The 23,538-nt window shown below is 43.9% G+C and overlaps 1 protein-coding gene across 6 annotated transcripts in view; it reads left to right on the forward strand.

Moving 5' to 3' along the window:
- Nucleotides 1-23,538, forward strand: part of TRABD (TraB domain containing) — a 188,315-nt gene that overhangs the window by 16,622 nt on the left and 148,155 nt on the right. For all 6 annotated transcript variants that reach the window (XM_078678972.1, XM_078678970.1, XM_078678977.1 and 3 more), the window contains exon 2: nucleotides 3,129-3,185. In XM_078678972.1, the coding sequence (XP_078535098.1) occupies nucleotides 3,162-3,185 (24 nt within the window). In that variant the 5' untranslated portion in view covers nucleotides 3,129-3,161. The remainder of the gene's footprint in view (nucleotides 1-3,128; nucleotides 3,186-23,538) is intronic.

Consider the following 23,538-nt stretch of genomic DNA (forward strand, 5'->3'; position numbering starts at 1 on the left):
TTGCACTCGACACCACCCTGGGTTAGACACTGGCTATATGCAAATCAGCTCTGACCCTGTGCCTCATGGGAACAGTCCAGTCCGAACTACCAAGCCATGTCTTTCCCAGACCGGAATCAAGCATCCAAGGACCGGTTTCTGGCTATCAGCCTGGATAGCTTGACTCCAGTGGTGTGGAGAGCCTGGGACTCACGTCTGAGCATACCCAGCCCACTCGGGGTGAAAATTGCAAAAAACACAGTTGATGGACAGAATGTAGAACAATGTCATACATTCACCCCAGTACAAGGATCTGGGCCTAAATCCATCGTTGTTTTGCACTCCACACCACCCTGGGTTAGACACTGGCTATATGCAAATCAGCTCTGACTCTGTGCCTCATGGGAACAGTCCAGTCCGAACTACCAAGCCATGTCTTTCCCAGCCTTAGGGTGGTCTTTCCCAAACTTTGTGATTGCTTGCCTCCAATTTTGCTGATCTTGTTTTGCTGGCCTTAAGACTCTGTGAACTTTACCACTGCTAATTAATGCTGAAATGCATGTGCCCTCTCCACTCAACAGGGTTTGATTGGATTATCCACAATTGGCACATTACATTTACTTGTAAGTCCCTAGTAAAGTGCTCTACCTGTACCTAGGGCCTGTAAATTAAATGCTACTAGTGGGCCTACAGCACTAATTGCGCCACCCACTTAAGTAGCCCTTTAAACATGTCTCAGGCCTTCCACTGCATATCCTGTGTGTGCAGTTTGCCCTGCCATGTTGACATGGCATTTAAAACCCTTGCAAAGCTGTAACACTCCACTTTTATGACACGTTACCCCGAACTTAAGCTCTAGGTAGCCCATAGGGCAGAGCGCTGTGTAATTTAAAGATAGGGCATGTACTGATAGTGAAACCTCCCAAATTCATTTTTCACTACTGTAAGGCCTACTCCTCCAAAAAGTTAGCATTGGGGATTCCTTCTTACATCTAATAAGCTGTAATTCCCAATTGGAAGGAGGTAGATCTGTCATGTTTAGTACTTTTGGAATTGTTATGATAACTCTTCTTTAATTGCAAAGTCGAATTTATCATTACAATTAAAAAAATTCCACTTATAGAAAGATGGCATTTTCTTGCTTTTAGCCCTGTGTGCCTGCAGCCTGTCTCCAATACACATCCGGGGCGGATCACACCTGGATTTTGTACATTCCCTCTAGACAGCGACGCACAATGGGAGCTTAGCTGTGACTTGAAAAGCCATCCTGGGAGGATGGGAGGGAGGAGCTGGGAACATCCTCACACCTACGCCTGTATAGGCTGTGTCCTGTCCCCACACAAAGGGCTGCATGTCCCCCTCATTCGGGTCTGAAGCCAGGGCAGGAAGGGAGGACAACTGTGCACTTCAAACCCCTTCTTTGAACTCTCTTCCACTTCGAAGGCACCACTGGCTATAAGAACTGGACTTCTTAAAGTACCACTTCATTACATTTCTGGACCTGTGTAGAATCTGCCCGTCAGAGGGACTGCTCTGCTGGTGAAGGACTGCCACTCTGTTGAGCTGCTGCTCTGGAAGACCTGCTTTCTTGCTGTGCTGACCTGCTGCCCATGTGGCCTCACTGAGTAGGACGGGACCTGTATCGCTTGAACGCAGAATGACTCCAAGAGCTTGCTGGCTTTCCTCCTGATTGAAGTCTCAAGGACATAAAATATTCCAACTATCTTTCCTCTGCTATCTGAAAGTCTGCTATGCCAATTGGTGCCATTCCAGTTCTGGACCCTTGGAAGTGAGCCTAAGATGCTGTTCAAACCCTTCACTGCTGCGGAGAAAGAACCCGAGCAGCATCGCTTTTGCTTAGTTGGCACAGATGCATCTTCGACACTGCACGGATTGGAACCAGGGCATTGCCCCTGTTGCGAGGATCAGAACCAATGCATCATTGCCACTGCCCGGATTGGAGTCCCTGCAACCACCACTATGCGAGGCTCTTCATGTAAAGTTTTCGCATCTCCTTCGACGGCCACATCGATGTCTAAGCTGAAACTTCACATCAGAGCTGGCCCAGCATAGCTGTTGCACTGTCAGAAACACACATCACCCCTTAATGCATGTATTGACATTGCATCTCCCTCTGGCCTCCGCAACCCCTCAGTCGATAGGAGCTTCAACGTTAACGCATCCTAAACCAAGGTACTTTCGATCAGCGGGCCCAACCTGGTCCCTGTAGCCGGCATACATTCCATCTTGGACGGCCTGAATGTTTGGCTTTGGACCGGTCCAGGGTGACCAGATATTACTTGTTGCCGCTTTGTGCTTTTTTTGGCACAATGTTCACGTATTTTAAAAATAAATCTCTTCAGTTCTACTTATTGGATTTCTGTCATTTTAGTTTTGTTTTATTCACTAAATTAGGCTCTGATATCCTAACCAGTTGTGGTATATTTTTGTGTGGTGCTTTCACTGTTTAATGTGTCGCACAAATACTTTACACATTGTCTTCAAGTTAAGCCTCGACTTCTCTGTAACAAACTTCCAGGGGGTGAACACAGGTTAATTTGGGGATTGCTGGTGTATTACCCTGACTAGGATTGTGGTTTTACTGTCTGACTTGGGCTCATTCCCTACTTGACCAACAACCCAATTTCCAACAGTAAGTGTTTAGGTTCTTTCTATTGAGAGATGGTTGTCTGTGGTGCACAGCTTAAATTGAACCTCTTTCTATCGGCAAACTGCCCGGTAAGAAAAGGTTTGTTGTCCAGTTTAGTTTTTGTAAACTGAGGGATGTAAAGTGGTTCTTGATGAAGACTGTGAAGCATGATTCGGGCTATAGGCTTTGAATCTAGGGGAACATATTTGCTTGGAGGAGAGCATTTAGTTGAAAATTAAAACTGCACTTAGCCACAGCTTGTTTTTAAAAAAAAGTTTTGTTCGTATCAGTTTTCTTTCGGCATATGCTGCAGAATAAGTAACTGACAACTAAGGGTATTTTCTGAATTAACTAGTTTAGTTGTACTCATGATGACTTATATAATAACGGTATATAGAAAATACTTGCAGCACAAATCCCCCTCATTGATTTCTGATCTCCTGTTCCTGATCGTCTCATTGGAATTAGAACACCTCAAAAGCGTCTCTGTTTTTTGCAGACCTTGCATGATTGGTGAAGGAGCTGGACTTCCATGATGCAGGGAGAACCTCAGGAGGTATGTGTACACCCAGTACTTTTTTAAGGTACCGCACAGCTGTAATCTAAAGTTATTCACATATTTGTAACTTGTTATAACCTCTTGTGATCAAAATAAATGTTCCAAATATATGTAAGGAACACCCATTAATGCATGTATATTAATATTCATGTCTGCTATGACACTGTATCTTGATAGAGGTAATCAGGAGCACACTGCCTACAAAACCTGAAATTACACCCATCTGAAATTACACAGTGAATATATATAAGGATCCAACCTTTCTGGATATAACAGTTCCCATTTTTCTGTGGCTTATCTGATGCAGGGTTCCGAAGCTGTGAAGAAATTACTGGTATTTTCGATGTTTGTCATCCTATTTTCCACTAAAATGAGGCTGCATCGCTACTTAAGTTGTTGGGCTTTAAACACTATAAGTTGTATTGCAGACCACAGTCCGTTACCGACCTGCTTGCTTGTCTGGCTGTGGGGTTTGGTCACAAACGCAGTGCCTCAGTTTTCAACCCCAGCACACTCGTAAACCAGAAAGCTATTTGGGAGAAGAAATCTAAATTTTACGTGGAGTTTGCCAGTAGGTGGGTGCGGTCGTCCCCATAACATTCATCAAATCATGGTAAAAAATGAGGGAGTTGTAAGGAAATGTAATTTTTGTATTCTGGCTATATCTGTTTATTTGTCCAGAGATTTCCATCCCAGAGCGAAGTGTCAGATCTAGTTAGGAGGCTATGGGGCAAGCAAGGGTTACTGGGCTACAATTGAGGTGGTTAAGGTTGTTTATCACTCCTGACTCTGGTCCTGACCAGCTATGGCACTGCAGACTGAACACTAAATACACAATTTCAGCACTTGACCCTCAGCGGGGTAAGCAATCTAAGAGTTCTCCTGGGGATAGTGTGGGAGGTGGAGACTAAGACCTCTGCACTTACCAATAAGCTCACAATTATTGTCCAATTCAGTGCTTATCTTTTATAAAATAGAAGTACTTTAATGCACCAAAATGAAATCCCACTAAAAGGAATTTCTGAAAGAGGTACTTCAAGGGAAATAGGCAAGAAGTTACCAGTCTTATATTCATCTCCCAGGTAGAGGCTCAGTACATAAGCTGACCTCTGTATCTGTCGCCACTATTCAAGTCCTTCAATGTCGCTGTTGCTCTCAATCCCGCAGTAGACTTTTATAAAGCTAACATAGTTCTAATGTATGGTGAACACAAATTCAGTGATAAGAGTTATCTTGGTGTGTTCAGCAGCGATGTCCCCGGTTTAGGATCTCACTTTGGAGTGCATAAGTGACACCCCTGCCTTTCTCAGATGTTGTTCAGGAGCTCCAGGCAGACTGCAACTGGTCAGGAGTTGCACCTGTGGTCTCCTGTGGGGAAAGGTGGCCTAAAGGCAAAGATTCTTCCCAAACATATTAAGGGGAACCACCCTCCCAAGTTCTGGTAATTCAGAAATTCTTTTCCACTCACCAGCAAGGTTTACACAGGACATTGGGTGTCAAGTACAGTCTTTGGAGGCCAGAGATACAGTCTCTCCTTCTCCTTCATTGGTACAATGCAGCAGTTATGGTCTGTGAGGAACAGGGCCAAGACAGATTTGCATATGGCTGGTTTGCACTGGGTGCGCTAGGGGGAAGAAGAACGATGATGGATTTAACCCAGTTCTAACAGTGACTGGGGGTGAGTGTTTGAAATGTTTCAGCGCTCTGTCCATCATCTTCTAGTGTTTGCTTTGTTCCCCCTAAGTTGGCAGGGTATTCCCAGACGTGGGCCCCTTGCTCCCACTGGATTCAAGCTTGCTTGGCTGATGAGGGGGTGTTACCCCAAAGCCGGTCCCAGGATGCTTGTTTCCGGTCTATTGAGGAACTGGGATGGCAGTTCAGGCTGGACTGTTCCCATGAGGGTCAGGGTCAAGACTGATTTGCATATGGCTGGGTCTGTATTGGGGTTGCGAAGTGAGCAGAACAATGATAGATTTAACCCAGATCTGATAGTGCCCGGGGTGAATGTCTGAAAAGTTACAGTGCTCCGTCCATCATCTTATTGTGTTTTCCTTGTATTTAGGATAAAGGCATAAAGCTCCTCCTACTTTCCGCTCATCTTTTTAATTGGCTTCTGTCTCTGTCCTTTGTAAATGGTGACTTTTCATTGGTCAATAGGCTTAGTAGTCCCTCCTTAGTACTGCCTTTTCTCTGCTTGTAACCTCCTAAGAGGACGGCCCCTGTTACATGTGTTGTTACTCGGTAGGCTTTAATTACAACCTCGGAGCACTATTTTCTTAAATAGCAACACAGGCAGGACACGCTCTCTCTTAATACTTTTTTTAATTAAATTTTTTTATCCAGTGCGCTTTTCTTTTGTTATGTGCTGGTGGAATGCGGCCGCATGCTTTTCCTTATCTGTTTCAGTGCTTTAGCTTACGATTTTGTAAGCTAAAGCATGAGTGCCACGATTGCTTCAAAAGTAAAGAAATAGAAAAACGTTTTTGCTCTATTTTTTTACTTTTAAAGCAATTGCGGCACTCACGCTTTAGCTTTCAACACCCTAAGCTAAAGCTTGGGTGCCGCGATTGCTTACGGTCTCGCATATATGAGAGTTTGAGCTATTGGCATTGTAAATGACAATGCCTTTTATTTATGTGTTTACAAACAGTTATAACACTGACTGCACTAATTTTTCTGCCAGCCCTGCTTGTCGTAAGTAAGGACAATAAGTACAAAGTGCCTGTTTATGCACCGTTTGCAGGTTTTCAAAACACATAAATAAAATGCATTGTCATTTATAACGCTAGTAGCTAAAACTCTTGCAAATGCGAAACCTATTGCATTTCAAATGCTTGTTTTAGGTGTGGTTCAGATCTGTAGTTCTCTCTCCCTACAAACTACTATGCCTTGTTCTAATACAGAAATCTACAGATGACTCTCCTCATATGTAACATACACAATTTAAAAAAAATCATTTCGATCTGAATAAAACTGTTATATAGGTCCTTTTTTTAGGTCTCGTGGCGTTAACCACGCGAAAGCGCGGTCTCGCCAGAGACCTTTTGTCAGCGACACAGCTTCCCAGGAGACAGGAGCTGGCCACGCGCCCGAGAACGATCGTAGCGGGCCGCGCGCGCTCGCCGTGGCCATCTCCGGTCTCCTGGGAAGCGCAAACATACACAGGCACACTTCCCCCCCTGCACGCATGCGCACACACAGAGACACACACACACGAGCGCACATACACGCACGCACACATACAGAGACTCCCCCCCCCCCCCCCCCACCCACACAGAGACACACACAGGAGCGCACATATACGCACACATACAGACACCCCCGCCATCGCACACATACACACACACACACACACACACACACACACGCGCGCACACATACACACACGAGCGCCCCCCCAGCACTCCGGACTTCTGCAGCGTCTGCGGGGCTCTCCCTCGGGCATGGGAGCCCCGCGTCACCACTGCTCCTTTCGCCAGGCACTCTGTGGGCGCGGGCCTCACAAAACGGAAGTCCCGCCCCACGATAGGTTTCGTTTTGGACAGTACGCGCGCACGTCTTGTTTTTCCCCGTCACCACTGCCAGGAATGTACTTTCACTCTGCCTTACGATGCTGGTGCCTGCGACGGCTCGTAGCCACAGTCCATTATATTTTGAAAAATCCACACCCCACAGTGACTACGTGAGAACAAAGGAAGCAGTACATCAAATATGCACACTAGTTTATTGAGCAAGGACAACAACACTGAGGGTCGCTTAACTAGTTTCCCTTGCACAATAAACTGGTGGAACACTGAGCAGCAAATGTAAATGAACCACTGCTCCTCTATACACAGCACATGGGCACTGTTTTGTCCATTAGTGAAGGGTGCGGAGATAAGATAAAAGGCGCTATGTGCTTTTGTTAACAGCGCAGGGAGGAGTGGCCGTGTGCCTCGGTGAGTGCCACGGAAAAGACACTCATCCTCCTGAGTAAGCAACGCAGACAAAGAAGGCGCTGAATGCCTCAGTGAGCACCACAGTGATAAAGGCACCCCTTGCGTTCAGTGAGCATCTGAGCCAGAGAATGCAGCATTGCCCGCAATGAGCAGCACGGCGGACATCCTATGCACTCAGTGAGCTGCCTAGACAGACGTGAGTGTTTCAGTGAGCAGCACAGTGAGGGGAGGCATGCCATTGCGTGCGCCTCAGTGAGCAGCACAGTGAGGGGAGGCAGGCCATTGCGTGCGCCTCAGTGAGCAGCACAGCGAGGATAGGCATGCCATTGCGTGCGCCTCAGTGAGCAGCACAGTGAGGATAGGCATGCCGCCGCGTGGGCCTCAGTGAGCAGCACAGCAAGGGGAGGCTGCGTGCACCTCAGTGAGCAGCACAGTGAGCATAGGCATGCCGCCGCGTGCGCCTCAGTGAGCAGCAGAGCGAGGATAGGCATGGCGCTCCGTGCGCCTCAGTGAGCAGCACAGCGAGGGGAGGCTGCGTGCGCCTCAGTGAGCAGCACAGTGAGGGGAGGCCTCAGTGAGCAGCAGGAGGACCCTGAGAGGCCTTGTGCGCCGTCCCTCATTACTGGTTGCTATTGCGTCCCGTTGCTAAGTTAACAAGTTATTTTTTGGCCTGCACTGCTGGGCAAGCCTCAGGGCAGGACTCGTAACAGCACTTTTTGAAGCTCTTGTGTGATGACTGCATGCTAGACTGAATTTAAAGACAATACCTGACCCTGTCACCCTGCACCCCAGCGACCCCAGCCTGCCAGTGGGGTACCTTATCAATGTGGGATGTGCAACAAAAAGAGCAGGGGTATGAGGGCTGGGGTGGGAGACTGCCCAGAGTGAGATGGGCTGATTACAACAAGCTGTAGAATATACGCCTCCCTGTTCATCGGAAGTGAAATATTTTGATCCAAACATTACCAGCACAGCTATACAATTCAAAAGGCGCGTGCTTTAATTGAAATAAAAGAAAAATGAAAACAAATGAGAGTGATAGTCTGTGGGAGCAGAGGTGATCAAAAAACGTACAATTATTAAAACACATTCCTCTAGAGACAGGGAACAAGACAGATTCTTAGTGTCAACAAACCTTGTAGCATCGTTACTGTGTGAAAATGATGGGACAAGCACTGGTAACAGGCCAGCACCCGCTTTCATCAGAAGCGAGGACTCCAAGCTTTGAAGCAGACCAGCTCTACTTTTTCATTTTAAGTGTTGCCCATCCATGGGTAGGTAGTATGCCAGAACCCCCTGCCCCTTTTAAACCCGAGGCAGTGGCAGCAGGCCAGAGGGTTTTGTCAATATACCCCTGGGATCATTTTCGACATTCATAAACTGAACGCTCCACAGCAAAAATAGGTGCCCTCTACACACACAATCCCACATACACAATCACAACCCAAAACCGTACAACCCCCCACACGCACAACCACAACTCCCCCCACACACACAACCCCCCACACACACAACCCCCCACACACACAACCCCCCACACACACAACCCCCCCACACACACAACCCCCCCACACACACAACCCCACACACACACAACCCCACACACACACAACCCCACACACACACAACCCCCACACAACCCCCCCACACACAACAACCCCCCCACACACAACAACCCCCCCCACACAACCCCCCCACACACACAACACCCCCACACACACAACACCCCCCCACACACACACACACACAACACCCCCCACACACACACACAACCCCCCCCACGCAACCCCCACACACACACAACCCCCACACACACACAACCACCCACACACACAACCCCCCACACACAACGCCCAACACACACAACCCCCTTCACAGAACCCCCCCACACACACAGCTCCCCACACACACAACCCCCCCACACACAACCCCACACACACACACAACCCCACACACAAACCACCCCACACACACACAACCCCCCACACACAACCCCCCAAACACACAACCCCCCCACACACAACCCCCCCACACACACAACCCCCCCACACACACAACCCCCCCACACACACGAACCCCCCCCACACACACGAACCCCCCCCCACACACAGAACCCCCCCCACACACAGAACCCCCCCACACACAGAACCCCCCCCACACACAGAACCCCCCACACACACACACAACCCCCCACACACACACAACCCCCTAAAACACTCAACCCCACACACACACAACCCACACACACAACCCCACACACAACCCACACACACAACCCCCACACACACAACCCCCCCACACACACAAACCCACAATTACACAACCCCACACACACACACCCCCACACACACAAACCCACAACATAACAAAACAAAACATAGCATAACATAGAACATAGCATAACAAAATAAAGCAAAGCATAGCATAACACAACAAAAAATAGCATAAGAAAACATAGCATAGCATAGCATAGCATAACATAACATAACAAAACACAACTAAACATAGCATAACCAAATATAGAATAGCAAAACAAAACATGACATAGCATAACAAAGCACAGCATAACAAAACAAAACATAGCATAGCATAACAAAACACAACAAAACATAGCATAACAAAACATAGCATAACAAAGAATAGCATTTTGCAACAAAACAGAGCATAACATAGCATAACAAAGCATAGCATAGCATAACAAAACACAACAAAACCTAGCATAACAAAACAAAGCATAGCATGGCATATCACAACAAAACACAACAAAGCATAGCATAACAAAACATAGCTTAGCATAACAATACATAGCATAGCATAGCAAAACGTAGCATAGCATAACAAAACATAGCATAACAAAATAAAGCAAAGCATAGAATAACACAACAAAACATAGCATGGCATAACAAAGCATAGCATAGCATAACAAAACATAGCATAACAAAACATAGCATAGCAAAACATAGCATAGCATAACAAAGCACAGAATAACAAAACAAAACCTTGCATAACAATACATAGCATAGCATAACAAAACACAACAAAACATAGCATAGCATAACAAAACATAACAAAACATAGCATAACAAAATACAGCATAGCATAACAAAACATAGCATAGCATAGCAAAACATAGCATAACATAACAAAACACAACAAAACAAAACAGCATAACAAAGCATAGCACATCATAACATAGCATAGCATAACAAAACACAACTGAGCTTAGCATAACATAACAAAACAAAGCATAGCATAACAAAATACAATAAAATATAGCATAGCATAACAAAATACAACAAAACATAGCATAGCAGAACAAAACATAGCATAGTATAACAAAACATGACATAGCATAGCAAAACATAGCATACCATAGTATAACAAATCACACCAAAAAATATCATAGCATAGCATAACTACATATAGCATAACAAAGTATAGCATAGCATAGCAAAACAAAGCATAGCATAATAAAACACAACAAAACAGTATAGCATAATACATATCATAGTGTAGCAAAACACAACAAAGCATAACAAAACAGCATAGCATAGCATAACATAGCATTGCATAGCATAGCATAACAAAACATAGCATAAGAAAACATAACCTAGCAAAACAAAGCATAGCATAATAAAACACATCAAAACAGCATAGCATAACAAAACAAAGCAGAGCATAGCAAAACACAACAAAGCATAGCATAACAAAACACAGCATAGGATAGCATAGCAAAACACAGCATAGCATAACAAACAAAACATGGGATACCAAAACATAGCATAACAAAACAAAGCATAGCATAACAAACCATAGCAAAACAGAACAAAACATAGCATAGCATAGCATAACACAACAAAACATAGCATAACAAAACAGCATAACAAAACACAACACAACAAAACAAAACATAGCATAACAAAACATAGCATAGCATAACAAAACATAGCATAGCATAACAAAACATAGCATAGCATAGCAAAACATAGCATAACAAAACACAAAAAACACAGCGTAGCATAGCAAAACATAGCATAGCATACCAAACACAACAAAACATAGCATAACAACACATAGCGTAACAAAACATAGCATAGCAAAACAAAGCATAGCATAATAAAACACAACACAACAAAACAGCATAGCATAACAAAGCATAGCATAGCAAAACATAGCATAGCATAACAAAACATAGCATAGCAAAACAAACATAGCATAGCATACAGCATCACTCAGCACCACTAAAGCATCACTCGTTCGCCACCACAACATCACTCAGCGCCACCACAGCATCAATCTGTGCAACCATTTAACAACAACTGGTTCAAATATGTTCTCTCAATGTTTCAAGCGTTATTACAAATGTCACAAAAAGATGTTAATATTTCACTTCTGTTATTGGATTTTCGTCACAATAAAATACACACAAAATAATCTTCACAAAAGTTATTTACAAAAGTTAAAGCTATTGCCAATATAAATTACAATAACTTTTATTTAAGTATTAATTATTTAAAAAAATGAAAAGCCATTGTTATTTGTAATATCAATACATGTCACGTAAATACAACACATATTGCATTACAAATGCTATAGGTGTCGCATTTGCGAAAGTTATAACTATTGGCATTGTAAATGACAAAGCTATTTCGCTATTTTCAAAACCACCAAATAAATAACAAATTTGTCATTTACAATACCAATAGCTCAAACTTTCCTAATGCGAGACCTATTGCATTGCAAATGCTAGTGATTTTAGTAATATTGCACATATAGTATACATAAATATAGGGGCTGTCAATCAGCCCATCCATTCTTCTCCGATACACATTTTTGTTTTGGCCACTGCAGACACAACAATGGGGCACAAGATCAGGCCACTTAAGCCATTGGCTTACCTTATTCTGAGAGATAACCTTATTTTTGGGCACATTGTAAGCAAGCATTTGCAATGCAATAGGTCCCGCATTTACGTGAGTTTGAGCTATTGACATTGCACATAACAAAGCCTTTTATTTTTGTTTTTTAAATATAAATGAATGGCATTGTCATTTACAATGCCAATAGCTTAAACTCGTTCTGGAGCTGCTGGTGCCCTGTCTGAGAAGTACCACATAAGCCACAATTGTTCACCCGTGCATAAAAGGAGACACCTCACGGATTCAAGGGTGCAATGAACACGTCGTACAGTTCCCCGCGCTTTTCGTCATTGGAGTGTTCCTCTGTGTGAGGGTAAGCAGGCGAAAGGGGCAGGATATGTGCTAGTTAGGGAATGTTGTATATGAAGGAGTGTGAGTAAGTTGCTGTCGCCTAGTTTGTCAACTGTTGCATCAGTCAGTTTGCTGGATCTCACTACCTAAGATGGGATAAAGCTGCCCCTTTCGCTTGAGTACAGAAGGTAGGGCACCACCCACTACAATGAAATGAGCGGTGCATAAATGGGGCAAGTATTTATATACACTATGCGAGTGGAGGATGCCCTGTTTATATCTATCCTTAGATTCCTCTTTTTAATGCACACATGAATTCCATCCCCCCACTCCATCCACCTCACTCCATCCATCCCCCATCATCCTCCCCCCCACTCCATCCATCCAACCCCTCCACTCCATCCATCCATCCATCCATCCCCCACTCCATCGCTATCATCTTGCAAATCATCTTTATACACCAATACAGACTTTACTAAATATTTAATGCAACACATTGTCATATACAATGCCAATGACTCAAACTTTAATGCTGCAAGACCTATTGCATTGCAAATGCTTGTTTGTTTTTACTGGGGCTGGGCAACTCTGAACATTTTATACAACTTAAGCCATTTCGGGGTGTTGCACTTAAACTATATGTTACTCTTCTGCAGACTGGGTGTTTTCCAGCCACTTACTCTTGGCAGGGAAGTTAGTCCTTCCCATGAAAAGGTATTCATTCCCATCGTGGCAGAACTTATCACCATTTAAGTTTTGGAGTGTATGAGAACCACCATAGAGAGATTCTGTCAGATCGCTTATATTCTCTCCATAATGAGGGATAGGCATTTGCCAAAAGCATACTATTGGTATCAAAGGGCAGATACCTCTGAATGCAGGGGTGCTTCCACCACCTGAATCGCAGCCTCTTTCCTCCATCAAAGAGCCCTGATTTGGGTTCTCTACACCACCCTTATTTTCTCAGGATTTTTTTTGTAAACAAACTTTTATTGATTTTTCAATGTGACATCATAGAAAAAGCAGTCCGAAGGGCACAACAAATGATCGAGCTATTCAATTTAAGTCCAGTACAGCTGTCCCCCCCCCCTCACTCATTTTTAAAAGTCCTCCTTCACTTCTCGTTGTCGAGCCTCCCGGCGGCTTAGCAACAGGTATGTCTCCTCGCTGGACCGCCTCGCCTCCCCGTATCTGGTTGCGTATGATTGTCCCAGAATGCTTCCTATAGTGAACAACCCAGTGGCATTCCTTGTGCAAATGCCACCTGTAAAGAGGATTCAATATAAATGAAAGTGAATTTTAAAGACACATTCTTAGACAACTTATTTTCTCCATTCTTCACGCTCTTATATGGGCATCAGGTTGGTCCTTTCGAATGTTCTTTTGGTCTGCAACACTCTAATAACACATCACAATTGAGACCTATTGCAATATGCAAGTCATGCATTACAATTTGAGATACATTGTCCTCCAAAGGAACGGCAAATTATTCGTACAGTTTAGAATGCAAGTTAACTCTATGTAGTAGAGTCAGCAATGATAATTGTAGATATCTCGCTTTCCTTTGAAAAGGCGATTTTTGTTTATGATGTTGACTTAGATAAATCGGCATGTATCTTTCCAATAAAAAGGGTAATTGGTGAACGGAATTAATCAAACAGTGGCATGAAACAATAACTTTACTCAGTAGTATGCCTCTGCATGGTTTGTTGGAAATCTGTTTAGTAGTTTTAGATGTGTGTTACAAAAATGTCTTAAACAGGCTTCGAAGGGTTAAAAGATAGAACTCAAGGAGCGTTTATGAACCCTGGTGTGCAGACAGTCCGCAATCCCAGATTTCAAGAGTAAACAAAAAGCACTGGTATAGGGGACCATTCTTTTTCACAATCATCTACTTTGGTTTTGCAAATACAAACTGGGGTCTGTGAATACGCACATTCAGATTGGCTTGCTGTGACGGAAAAGTTCTTTGCTGCAATCTTTATTTGACATTTTTTGTGTCCATAAAGGGAGAACATAAAAGGGGACAGGTTGAGCTTTCCCTGGTGGGAAGGGGGGGGGGGGGGGGCAGAAGGGAAACACATTGTTAAATACAAATTTCGAGTCTGTGAATCCAGCTCCAAGGCCCACAAACAAAAATGAAAAATAAAAACAGCCAAACTCCACTACACACTCCCATATCATGTGCGTTGTGGTTGGGCATATAGTCAGCCAGACCATCCTTGCACTTCAAAAGGTTGTTCACAACAATGTTCATCACATGCTGTGGTTGTACCCATGGTCTGGCCGATGTCTGGGCAGTGTGTTCAGCATCTGTTGGGCAGGGCCAAAGGCTGTCTGCAGTACAGGGTTGCATGATACTATAGTAAGAAAATCAATATTGTAACTCGATAATATTGCCCAAAACATATTGACAACCTAATTATTGTGATCCTATGCGTAAACCTGAAAATCATATATATTGACATCAAAAACCTAATTGAAATAAGCCCTAACCAAAAACAAAAATAATGAAAACAACACCAAAGAAACCCCAGCTATTCTGGCTAGATTCAAACTTATAAAACCTGAACATAACTATGAACACTAAAATTCCAAACGCCAACAAATCAACACAACATACATTCAAATGTTCAAAATTACATAAAAGTGATATAATGTGCATAAAATCATTAATAAAATAAATATATATATTACATTTGAAATTAAAACTCTAATTAGGGTTTACCCTAAATGATTAATTAAAAAAGCTACTCTCCAAAGAACCTTAAAAAATGAAACTTAAAAAAGTTAGCAAATAGAAACTCTTTCCCAATTAAAGCACAGTATAAACAGGGCATGAAAATATACAACACAATGTCTCCTGAAAAGCAGCCACTACAAGACGGCGTCAATATGCTGGATTCAAACTCAATTTAAGGAGGTAACTGCACTTTAAAGGACTGCTACATTAAGCTGGCAAAGTAAGTTACGTAACTAATATAACCTTTTTAAAAACTACAAACCAATATAATGATGTAATTATAACAACTACAACTGTAGATTTACATCTTCAAAACACAGGTACCTCTACTGCAAGAAGGCAAAAGCAAGAAAAAGCTAATCTAGCCCTAGACATTTGAAAATCACAAGCAGAATAAAGAAAAACTCAACAGTATTTTAACTCTTGCACGACACTAATGTATAGACCTAATTAAAACTAAATTAAAAATAAGAAACTCAAAATAAAATAGAATAGTAGATAATTAACCAACACTACTAAAACCTCTCTGATTCTCACCAGTCTGCAATAGACACCATGTGTTACAAAAATCAAAAGCATACAGCCCTGCAAAATAGCCATCAGAAAACCCGAGTAAAATTGTCCAGCTGTAACCTAAAAATGAATAAGCTGATATTAAAGCACATTATATATTTTACAGTAATTAATGTATATTTTTTCTTTTCTAAAACACCCACTTTGATTTGAGAGTTGCAATTACAAATGCAGTAAATAATCTTGCAGCTGAGATTACATATTATATTATTATATTACCAATAACACTATGGAAGAGAACTCTATGAATGTAATTTTAATTATTAGTTGGAGTAAATGTTGTAATTTAATTACCTTAAAAAGCATTGCATCTCATGTGCAAAACCCTGTCTTTGTGCATTTTAGTCATTCTTTTTAAGAAGAAAGAACGCAGGTTGTAGACTAGAGGCACCCATGGCTAAACCACGCGTACCTCCACTATGCTGTCTAAACATCGAATGTGTATGAACAATGAATGCCTTTATCAGGCAATTTTGTGGCAAAGGCATGACTGGTAAAGGGATGTATGGTGAAGATCACACCAGAGGTTCAATGCCCTTAGTCCTAAAACACTACCAGAGGCTCCTCGAGTCCTAAAAACAACCCCTACCCCCCCCTGCGCCCTAGAAAACGTCCACGCCCCTGAGCCGAAAAAATTACCTGAGCCCTAAAAAGTACCTCGAACCCTTAAAAATGTACCCGACAACCCTGCCACCAGCTCTTAAAACAACCCTAACCCTTAAAAACGACACCAGCCCCCAAAACCCAGCCCCACTTGCCAGTCCTCTTCATCTCCTGATGCTTCCACTTCCTGTGCCTGCCCATCTAAGCATCTAGAATGTGCACTGCCTTAACCACGCATATGTGTGGTTACGGCATTTGCGTGGTTACTGCAAGCATGGTTCCGCTTGTAGGGATATAGCATGCGTGGCTCAAACTGCGTTGTTAAGGCTGTTTCCCAGGAACACAATTTTGTGGTAAATGTGGGAACTGGGTGAAGAGGAGCAAATCCGTTCATAGAATAAATTACTGGAACATCTCTTCTACAGCAACATTACGATTGCTCAGAGGAGTGAATAGACCCACCCACTGTCCAGGCTAAACAGTCCATTGAATGGAAATTTTCCATTTCCCTACCTGGTTCAAGAAAATAAATACTCAAAATGACTTACAACTTATGTAACCGATTTCTGAGCTGTGGAAATTCAGACAGGTGCTCATTTGGAACACCAAGTATGAAGAGACATTTGGATTCCAAATACAGCAATGAGTGTTCACAAAGCGTAACAAGAATGATGAAGAGTCGAAAACGCAGTATAAGTGAAAAAGCTGGAGATCAAGTAGATCTGATTCCAGAAGAGAGAATTCAATCTTGAGAGCATGATTCCAACCTACGCTTGCTGGATGTCACTGTATTCCAAGCAATAAAAAAGCTGTTAGTGGTGTGGAAAACAACTCTTTAAAATAGGCTCAGGTTTAATGTATAAGCAAATTGAGATACAAAAACAGTTTTTCTTTGTTATATGAGAAACGTGTTATTTTTAGGTCGAGCCTAGCACAGCGTGCATGCGCTGCTCTGCTCGACTTTTTGTAAGGGCTTTTGGAAATCACACCACACGTTCGCGCTTTTACTTTTGCCACATGCTATTGGCCTTTGCGTGCGTCTTTTTAACAAAGACAGCACGCAATTGGCCAAAGGCTTTTTTTTGTCCCACCCAGGTTCACGCCCACGGCCTAATGCTTGCGGTTAAGCGCAGCAGCAGCATATGTTTCATATTATCGTGCCCAGACGCGATAATTGGAAGAGTATGCTGCTGCTCTCACTTGCACACACCAGCAGCTCCCGCATCTCAGGGGCGCCATGTGTTTTAAATTAACGAGCCCAGGCACGTGGGCGATAATTGAAAACACATGGCCTGGTGCTCGCTCTCGTGGACACTACTCGCTGGCTTGTTTTTTTTGTTTTTTTTTGCAGTGCTGGTTTACTTTAATTCGAACGCGGCACCCGATTTAGGGTCACCGCGCTCCGTTTATTATTATTTTTTTTTATATTTAGCAGCACTTGCAGGACCCCAGGACTTGTTGCCAGCTGCCCTCCTTTCGAGCGGGAGGGCACAGCACAACTGATATGTAAGTGCGAGACTCGACTTAAGTATATATGACAATGGAGACCGTCGCGGTGTGTGACTCTATTTAAGTGCATGGTGCAACATAGGCTGCCAGGGTGTAAGATCACATTTCAGTGCAATGCAATAGACAACCGAGGACGTCTAAGTGCGAGACTCAACTAAGTGCATGGGGCAACGGAGTCTGTCCGGGTGTGACACTCTACTTAAGAGCATGCATGGGGCAACGGAGTCCGTCAGGGTGTGAGTTTCCACTCAAGCGTATTGGAATTAGACAACTGACGCAGCCTATGTGTGCGACTTTCTTGTAATCCACGCAGCCAGTTAGACTGTCAGGTTTGTAACTTTCGTCATTTAACACATTTCCTGCTCATTTGGTGAAGCCAGAACTGGAGCTCTAGTCTCTTGGTACTACATACTGCACGTTGATTAGTTAAAGCGATTCGACTGCCTATTCACTCACTCGCCACTTTCACGATTGTTTGGAACCGCTACGTGAGAGGGTTCTGCGGAAGTGCTGTTTGCTGTCTGCCATTCCAGTTTATAAAGCACGTAGGGTGGCCGTACTGTTCGCGTGCCGGGGTGCAGCAAGCGCTAGATGCATGCTCCACCTGGTGTACGTTCCCTGCTGCAGCTGCATGTAAGGACAAAAGCAGGTGATTATGCAGAGGAGGGCACACAAGTGCCAACGTGCCGCAGGTGTTGTTGGTGCCTGGGTGCACATATCCACGTGTGCGAGGGGCGGCCTGCGAGTGAAGAGTTTTCATGCTAGAGAGTTCGAGTGCTGTGATTGGTTGTTGCGTTAATTCCCTGCGCATGTCCTAGGATGTTGCACACCGTGGGGAGGATTTATCACTGTATAAACATAACATTGGAAGTACGCATTGTGTAGCAATGTACTTTGGCATTTGATGGCTGTTTCTGGGCATATAAGTGTTTATCTTACCAAATGAGGCTGCGCTTTGGCTTGTTACAGTAGTACCTGGATAAATGACGGCTGCCCCAGCATATGGTGCTTGTGCTTAAGCATATGATGACTCTACCTGTGCCTGTTGTGGCTGCACCAGGTATATAAATCTATACTACTATTATAAAGAGAGAACACGCACCTTTGAGCCAGGTAAACGCGGGAAACACAGCGCCAATCCACACACCCGATACATTGTAGAAATTGTCAGGGTGTGCAGATGGACATAGGCTATAAAAAAACGAAAAAAAAAACCTTACATTAAAAAATATAACTTTAAAAAAAAAGTAGTGCCCTGGAAGTAGCGCCGGCCGCGACGCTGCTCTGGCCGTGACGTAGCGATGGCTGCGACGTGCGTGATGAGGACGTGCGTGATGAGGACGTGCGTGATGATTAGGAGGAGAGACATGGAGCTGCGGTGTGAAGTGAGGAACGCGGGCATGTCATGGCGAAGAGGAGCGGCAGTGAAGTGAAGATCGCAGCTCAGGTAATTTATTGAAATCGAGGCGGGAGGCCCGGAGGCCCGGAGGCGGGGAGGCGGGCGGCGGGAGCGAGTGTGCACAGAGGGACAGGTGGGAGGGGGACGGGAGGGGGTCGGGGCGGGAGCGGGTGTACTGCCCCCAGCCCCTTTCTGCCCCAGGCAACGCTGGGGCGGGCTGCTAGTAATTAAATATAAACCATGTTACAGGTGTACCTGAGCGCAGGGGGCTTTACTTGGGTATATTACAATTGTATCTTTATGTATTAGCAGGATTGGTTTGGCGCCAACTTGGAGAATCAACTCAGTTATTTAGAATAGCATTTCTGAGCGTAAACTATTCCGTAGAATATTTGCAGCTGCTACTTTGGAGCTTCATCAGTACATTTTATAGAACTTTATAATGGAGCTAGTGATGTTCTTGGACATGTGTGGATATACCTGTGGATATGATGACTGTGGTTGCTATGTGAGAGTGCATGTGGTGTTCCATGTGAGAATCTGGGCATTTGATACTGTAATAAACATGTGAGGCTATGCACAGCACCTTTGTCTGCATCTCTGTGCCTGAGCATTTGAGGCTGGTCCTGTGGGCACGATGGCTGTACCTCAGCATACAAGACTATACCTGGCATATGCCGGTTGTAACTGACCGTGTAAGACTGGCTTACAGTGCAAACATGTGCATAAGCAGTAACACCCTCTGGTGCCATAGGATGGCTGTACCTTTGCATATGGAGCTCTATCTAGTTTTACAAAGTTGGGACTGGGCACATTTTGGTTACCTTTTTGGTGTCCAATCAATGAAGTTATTGAATATTTCGACCTGATATTTCAGGAGTGAAGCCAAATGTATGCATTTAATTTTTCCCGCCGATATGTTTCCTTCATGAGTCCATTTACCGAAAGCTGAAAGTCTAGATTATTTGGAAATTGATGCAGCGATTCAGATATGTAATTTTCTGACACAGGCAATATAATTGGATAGTATCTGCCAAGTGATTGTTACAGGGACACCCTATCTCCTGCTGTATCATTTATAGATGGTCTTATTTCTTATGGTACGGGATTTTCATTTGGAACATAACACTGATGCTCCTTTTCCGTGGTATAGACATTTTCTCTTAATTGCATCTTGTTTCTACCCGGTACACACACTATATTTCGATAGCAAAAAAGGTATGCATGCATCTATAAAAAAAAAATCTTGCTCTGTGCAAAAACTTGATGCACAGAAGGAAAATGTTTGTACCAGAGGAGAACTAGTGTCTACCTCATGCACTGTGTTCCCAGCGGAAAATTCTGCTTGAAAACATTATGCCCGGAAGTATTATACTATGTGGCAGAACAAAAGGCCAGTCGCTATTCCTCTACCAGTTGCTATTAAATCATCCTTATAGGCATTTGTCATGCTCTTTCACAAACTGTACTTCTCCGAGCTCCATATGTACAAATGCACTTCTACCATGAAAGGTGCCTCACATGTCCTGGAGGCCGGGCCCAGTGTTTAGGAGCAATGTGCCCTCCCTGCATCCCCCACCCTGCCCTACTCCCCATTCCTGCTTCCCATCTTGGTACACAAGCCACAGCATTGCCACATAAAATCTATATATAATGAATGGAATGTTAGTATTTCCTTCAATGGGTACATTGTACCCAGAATATTTACAATGATCTGTCCCCCCTCTCCGGCCACTTGGACTGCTAATGATAGGCTTCACCCTCTTTCTCTTGCTACTCTTCCCTCCATCCTTAACTCCAGCCTGGGCTCCTTTCTTCCATCTCTGCCTCCCACTCTGCAGCCCTCAGCCCCAACCACCCCTTATGTCTCACCCAGTCAGCCTTTTTACCTCACAGCCTTTATATTACTGCACATAAAGTATATGCTTGTTAACTACCCACTTACAAGATACCAAAAGCGAGACCTGTTGGCTCTGCCAACGCTTGTTTCACATGCGGAATACACAATTTTGTAGTGATTTTTTTATCATTCGAATTTTGTGGGAAGAAGTGTTAAATGTAGTTTATCAACACAATACCAAACATTCACCTAAAATACATTAAAGGTATGGTTATGGTAAGTTAAGACATGCACATGTTTACCAAGTCTTAGAAATTACTTCAAACCAGTAGAGATAGTGTCTTCAATGGTTACTAAACAAAACCTTAAAACATTGTGCAAACAAGAACTCTCACCACCCTCATGCACTTCTCATTATATGATGAGTGTTGTCATGACAAAGGGCATAATCATTGACCTCACTGGTCACAACACTTCACCTCATGTCATGATTGACAATTCTGCGCACTGTACGATAACGTTAACTAGTTTTATTGCACACGTTGATAGAGAGATTTTAATGTTAGTAAAAGCGTACTCTTTTGTGAAGCAGTGTCTCCTGTTGTTTTAAGCAGGTTTAAGCACTAGTGGGGGTCGAACTTTACCTTCGTAGTACCATTCGGTATTTCTTCCATTGTTGATTTCTTGATTTTTGGGGCAGTGGCTTGAACATTGAATATTGATGGCGCCAAAGAGCTTTCCTTGCAGTGTTTTAGAAAGCTATTCTGACAATGTAAAATAATTACAACCAGAGCATCAGACAGGCTGTTGAATTGAGGAACACACAGACCGACTAGAGAGCAGCTATTCACCAGCAAAAATAGACATGTAAGATCAGCCCTTGTTAAAAGGCGCTAAGTTTATGTATTGTAAATTACATCCATGACCGCTCAGTTTAGGGACAGGCAGACATGTCAATGCCATCGGTCTAACACGGGCTTTGGGAGAGCTCTGCAAAGCGGCTTCATGACCTCTTTCGCATGCCATTAGGCTATTGTTTCTATGAACCCAGTTGCCTCCGTTTTCAATACTTCCACATCTCAGCGCGGGAGTACAGTATTAGTCATTGGGGAATTTCTTGATACAGTATGCATACTGCACTTTGTCTCCTGGCTAAAGAAATCATTTTTTTCTCTGGAAAGCGAAACCATAGAAGTACAGTCGCCTGTGAAATTTGAGTGTGAGCAGAATTACCACAAGGTATCGTACAGCTTGGAAAAGTTAACAGGTGCTTATTTTTTTAGGTCTCGCCTAGGGCTGCAGCGCGACATTCAGTATATACTATAGTATGGAAGATTTCTGGAAGCTCCGCCCATCGTTGTCATTGGCTTGGGTCCTAAATCCTGCCTTCCAATTGGTTTAGGCTTATTAGCCCCTCCTTATGACGAGTATGTTGTCATTTATATCCTTCCACGGCTACTGGCCCCTTTACTCCTAACACTATTTTCTTTCCTGTCCTCCCCCCGCCACCCCGCAATCCGTGTTTTCTCGCCCTACCCCCGCCACCCCTCCTGTTCGTGCCTTTTTGGCCGCCTGTACTTCTGTTTTAAATGCAATAGGTCTCTCGTAAATATGAGTCCTATTGCATTACCAATGCTTGTTTATTTCTTCTTGTAAGCACTATTTTCTGTATACGTCACAACATGCTTACGTTTGCCATGCGCGCTTTCACTTTCTAAGCAGCCGACTCCATGCGGATGATTGTGCCCAGAACAGCTGATGCTTGTTTATTCCCTTTTTATGGTTTACATCTTTTTATTGAATGATATATGAACATACAGAAGTATAGAGCCCTCAGCTCCTCAGTGATCGCATAGTGGAGACAATGAAGTCACGTTGCATAACATTACCATAAGTAAGCAGCATGGAGCGGGCCAAAGTAATAAGCTAAGAGGAGAACAACATGAAACCCTCCCCTCCCGCCACCCCCTACCCACCCCTCCCTCGTCCACCTTAAACTAACAGGGAAAGAAGAAACAAGAGGAAAAGGAGAAAAAGGGAGGGAAAGGGGCAAGGGAAGAGGCTCGGTGTTTAGCGTTGCCGCTTGCGATTTTTCATGGAATCGCTATCTGGAATTTATGTGTCCGGTAGGCGAAGCAGTCTAAGGTACCGTGCACAACTCAACTCCCGGAACTCAGACACCAACAGCATGAGGATGGGCCGCCACAGTTCAGGAAATTCTGACCCTCTACCGGCCAACGCAAGAGTGAGTTTCTCCATACCCAACACCAACCACCATCTCTGGAGCCAGCCAGTATGTGTAGGAAGCTGAGTGGGGCGCCAGTGTATCAAGATATTCTGTAGAGCAGCCCCCTGGGCAATCGCAATCAGTCTACCCCTCTGGGATTTGAGTGGAGATGTCAGTGGATTGGGTAGTCCCAGGAGGATATATGAAGGGAACCGTGGGAGCTGCGTCTCGAGGTGTCGGTCAATCTCGTCAAGGACATGGGACCAGTAGGGCTGCAGACAGGGGCAGCTCCAAAGTATGTGTTCCAG

Source organism: Lissotriton helveticus, chromosome 1_1 (assembly GCF_964261635.1).
Source record: "Lissotriton helveticus chromosome 1_1, aLisHel1.1, whole genome shotgun sequence".
Lineage (NCBI taxonomy): Eukaryota > Metazoa > Chordata > Amphibia > Caudata > Salamandridae > Lissotriton > Lissotriton helveticus.